This window comes from Montipora capricornis, chromosome 3, assembly GCF_036669925.1.
Source record: "Montipora capricornis isolate CH-2021 chromosome 3, ASM3666992v2, whole genome shotgun sequence".
In the NCBI taxonomy this organism is placed as follows: Eukaryota; Metazoa; Cnidaria; class Anthozoa; order Scleractinia; family Acroporidae; genus Montipora; species Montipora capricornis.
In genome coordinates this window covers 43,515,242-43,520,119 of record NC_090885.1, presented here as the reverse complement: position 1 = coordinate 43,520,119, position 4,878 = coordinate 43,515,242, and the positions used below count along the sequence as shown (strand labels likewise).

General features: G+C 50.1%; 1 protein-coding gene across 1 annotated transcript; it reads left to right on the top strand.

The window, feature by feature from the left end:
• The first annotated feature begins 3,877 nt into the window (after positions 1-3,877).
• On the top strand, positions 3,878-4,495 carry LOC138040331 (uncharacterized). The gene has a single exon (XM_068886078.1). The coding sequence runs from the start codon at positions 3,878-3,880 to the stop codon at positions 4,493-4,495; it is 618 nt and encodes a 205-aa protein (XP_068742179.1).
• Positions 4,496-4,878: the final 383 nt, after the last annotated feature.

Below are 4,878 nucleotides of genomic sequence, written 5' to 3'. Positions count from 1 at the left end.
CGTCTGAACGAAGCCTTTGCCAAATTGAAGGACACCCCATTGGCGACGCAACGGATCGAACGTTCCCTTTTTGTGTACGTCAACCTGACGGAAAGTCAATGGTTGGAAGAGTCGTACGACGAACTGCTGCGCACCGTCCCCTATAAAAGTGGAGGCGCCTGGTGGGAACCACGACAGGTGCACTACCATCGCCTACGCGGATCTAAGATTGAGACAATCCACGTACGTATCAAGGAAGTCGACGGTCGTCCCGTGGCCTTTCCTAAGGATAAAACAAGTACTCTCTGTCTCCATTTTCGTCGTCGTCGTCATGGATCGTGTCGTTTTACTCAGTGATGTCTCGCCAGAATTTCCGAATAATACCAGCAGCAGTTTCAAAGTCCGTTTACCGCATCCTGTGAAATTTGATGGAGACTGGGAAGTGGGTCTGACCTCTGTGTCCATGCCCGATCAAGGATTGGATTTGAAAGAATTGTTGGATCCCGACAAAGACAGTTTGTTATCAAACCGGTACCGAGTGAATGCCGACCGAATCCATATCCAAACAGATACGGTTCACCGCGATGATCTCATTCGAAAGCAATCCGCCATCGTCGATGGGGTGGGATTCATGAAAGCTCTCCTTCATCAGATGGAATGGCAGAGAAACATGACGCTCCAAAACATTAGAGGTGGGAGCGTGCTGGACCATAGGCGGGTGACGTTTCGTTGGGAAGAAGAGGATGCCGTGATGGAGCGGAAGACCTTACGCGATATCAACTCAGCCGACATCCGATTTTCCATTCAGAAACATGTGGCCTTACGCTTGGGGTGGTTGACGAGAATGAAGGATGGAACGTACAACTTGGGTCCCAATCTCGAATATTCCCTCTACGACAAGGATGCCCAAAAAATGACCCATGTGAGTGTGACTGAATGGCCTACCAATCGTCTGTGGTCCGTCCCCTATGGATCGGACGTCGAACTCGTCCTCAGTCAGATGGTGGAGTGGAAATTTCGGAATCTCAATAAAGCTTTCAAACAGGCCGTCACCCAGACGTCGAGAACCTTGCTCTTGTATTCGGATGTCGTGAACAGTAACATTGTGGGGGATGCATTGCATCCTTTAGTGCGTGAAGTCTATTACTGACGAAGTGGTGTGGGTACTGTGTATTTCGAACCTCTACACATCCAATGGTTACCGTTACGTCACCCGTACTTGGACGTGATCGAAGGCAGTTTGGTCGAAAGCAGTGGACATCTGGTTGCGTTTGGAAAAGGCAAGACCATCGTCACCTTTCAATTTCGTCGTCATGGGGCGCACGTATAAAAACCGGTCGCCCCCTCCTAGGCAAAGACACAATATCCCCATGAGAGGCGGAAGTCTGACACGGTATTACCCTCCCGCTGCACGCGGTCAAGGCGGGGACGGTTTCACAGAGGAATTGATTCAGATCGCTGCGCCCGTGATCTTGGAATCGTTGCAATCGGGACTTCGTACAGCTTCCAGTGGAAAATCTTTAGGTGTTGTTGGAGACGTCATCGGACATTCCTTGAAACGAGGAGTCAAACGGAAAGCCGCCGCACTCATCCAAGCTGGATGAAAGCGGGAGGCCAGCACATCTATAAAAAAGCCAAACGCAAAGTCTCGGACATCTTTGGTCTAACATGAACACGTATGTGATTCAATCGCGTCCGCGTCGTCAACGGGCATTGAGTGGGTATGGGATGCCAGGTTCCAGTATAAAAGGCACCGACCATCCACGTCAGGTCGGTGGTTGGTTGAGCGGAGCCGTGTCACGACCTCCTGAGTACGCCTTAGTCCCGTTCTTGACCCGAAGACTTCAAAGAAGAACGATGAGTTTGGATGTGTTTACAATCCCCTCGGCCAACGTGAAGTACAGTCCATCCATTACGGGGATCACACCCATTTCCTTTTCCATCCCAGCCTTGGACGATTACATCGATTTGAACTGGAGTTTTTTGGAAGTGGAATTGAAATTGAATTCCGCATTGACGAATGGCATCGTGATTGTCTACGTGACCAACAATCTGGGTCACACGCTCTTCAAACAGATGAATCTACGATTCAACGGCACTTTGATGAGCGAACAGACCGATACGTACGCTTACAATGCCTTCTTGGAGATGCTGCTGAATTACAATCGAGATGAAGGGGAGACCTTGCTGGCGCCTAAAGGTTGGGTGAATTATTTGAATGTGACAGAACACTTGACTGCCGGTGGAGCCGCGGATGACATTTGCACGACGAATGGATGGGGACACGGTGATGCCACTCCCTTGAAGACGGCCACCGTACCATTCTACAACAAGAATAAAGCCACCTTGATCGTGCATCCGCATCTGGAAGCCTTTCGCACAGGACGCGTGCTGGTGCCTGGGGTGGAGATCGTCTTGGAATTGTTTTGCAACCGACCCGAGTTCTTTTTGTTTGGAACGAATACCAGTGGTGTGGGAGTCAAACATCAAGTGACGTTGAGTCAAGGTGACCTCAAAGTGACGCTGCATCTCTGCCGTTTATCCCTGAACCCATCCGTCTACAATGCCCTACAGGCCAAGAGAAAAGTCAAAGAACAGTGGGCCAATTATCCAGTGGTCCGAAGCAAGATCCATACGTTTTGGTTCGATGGACGGACCACCAAGTTCATGGAAGACAACGTGTTTGTGGGCCGGGTGCCGGACCGGATGATCGTGGGGTTGTTGGACAGTCGAGGTTTCAATGGCGATTTGGAGTATTACCCGTTCGCTTTCCAGAAATTTGGGGTGATCCGGATTCGTCAAGTCATTGACAGCGAAGAATATCCGTACCCAACCTTGGAACTAAATGGAGGCAATGGCCGTAAAGACCTGTTGGGATACCATCGTTTCTTAGAAGTCAGTGGTTCGTTGCTGAATCATCGTCCCAGTATGATCCAACCCAGTGAATGGGGACAGGACAAGAATTGTACGTTGTTTGCCTTTAACAATGTACCCAATGGAGACGCGGATGCTCCAGGACATCGAAACCCTAGACAAGCCGGCAATGTTCGTTTGGAAATCGATTTTCGTGCGATCCCTAACAAGAATCTCACGGTCGTGGTATGGGGTGAGTTCGAGAATGTGTTCCAGATCGACGACAAGGGTGGGATTCTATATAACGTGCGTCGATGAACCCCAAGAACAAAACATGGAATTTGTGCCATTGAGTGACGTCGCCCTTCGTCATTTGGCATTGGACGATCCTATCCTGAAACGTGTCTTTCACGGCGTGCATCCTTCCGATGGGTTACCGTCCCGTCCCACCCGCACAACGCGAGCCGCCTACATTGTGAACACGGATCCACGAGGCGAACCTGGAAAACATTGGTTAGGACTCTGGACGGAAGAGGGAGCATGTGAAGTCATGGACAGTTACGGCTTACCTCTCACCACCTATCAGGCACCAGGTTTGCACGACTGGTTGGCACGATGGTCCCCGGTATGGCGCAACGATCGGACCTTACAAGCCTTGAACAGTACGGCGTGTGGTCATTATGCTTTGCTGTTTTTAAAAGAATGAGCCAGAGGACGGACCATGGAAGAGTTTTTAGAAGGATTTTCCTCGTACGATTTGGTGGGGAATGATCGGATGGTGGGCAATCAAGTCCGTCGTCTTTTGGTTCAAGATTTCAATGCCATACCCTCGAATCAATCGTGTATTGTGCATGAGTTTGTTGTGATTCGTGAATAAAAAAAGCGTACCTCATGGAAACGGTATGCGTGTCTTGTCTTACATAAATAGTCGGGTCGTACACGTATAATATCAAGGATGGAAGTATAACCCGGGACGTCGGTACACAACTGGGCCCTTTAAAAGAAGTGTACCCTCGCGTCCTTTCTTGCTTTTATTATGATACGTATGCCCAGTAGTACAATGATTGTCGGTCCGTCAGGAAGTGGCAAGACGCAATTGACCGAAGTGCTCTTGACGGAAGGCACCGTGTTTGAGGGCAGAAAGACACGACCGTGTCATTACTGTTACGCCGTATGGCAACCCCGGTTCGATGGTATGAAACGTCAAGGCATCCAGTTTCACGAAGGAATCCCTGAAGTCGCCGATCTTCAAACATGGTTTCCTCAAGGTGGGGTGTTGGTCTTGGACGATCTCATGGATGAAGGAGGAAACGATAAACGCGTGTTGGATCTCTTTACGCGAGAATCCCATCATCGACACATTACGGTCTTGTACTTGTGTCAAGATCTGTTTCCACCTGGGAAATTTGCCAAGACCATTTCGCGCAATGCGCATTACGTGATTGTCTTCAAGAATCCCAGGGATCAGACGGGATGTCGCGCGTTTGTCCTCCAAGCTTTTCCAGATCGATGGCGAGACGTCCTCAAACTCTTTGTCGCGTGCACGCAACGTCCTGACGGGTATCTCATGATCGACCTTCATCCTGCCTCAGACGACCGATTCCGGTTGTTCAGTCATGTGACACAGCAAGACGGTCCCACCGTGGTGTACGAGCGCCAATGAAATCCTCTTTGGCAAAGACAAACGATATAAAAGGAGGGGAGCTGCACTGACCACAGGACATTACGCCCCCTTTGGTGGAAAAGAAACGTGTGATGGTACGAAGACGAAGAAAGCGCGTGATCCGACGTCCAGGCGTTCGAAAACGACGACAACGTGGAGGCATCCTTCCATTGCTCGCTTTGGCGATTCCTGGTCTGATTGCAGCAGGAAAAGCAGCAGCGTTAGGAGGTGTGGGAGCCGCCGCTGGTTACGGTGTCAAAAAAGGGCTGGAAGCGGCCACCTGACAACGAGGTCGACATTAAGTATAAAGGGAACCTATCCAAAAACCCAAGGATCGTCTCATCATGTCTTGGCGTATCGGACGTCAACTCCCGTTTCTTCGG

Bases quoted from the DNA above. Each gene is read 5' to 3' on its own strand.
- LOC138040331 (XM_068886078.1), top strand. From the start codon at position 3,878: ATGCCCAGTAGTACAATGATTGTCGGTCCGTCAGGAAGTGGCAAGACG.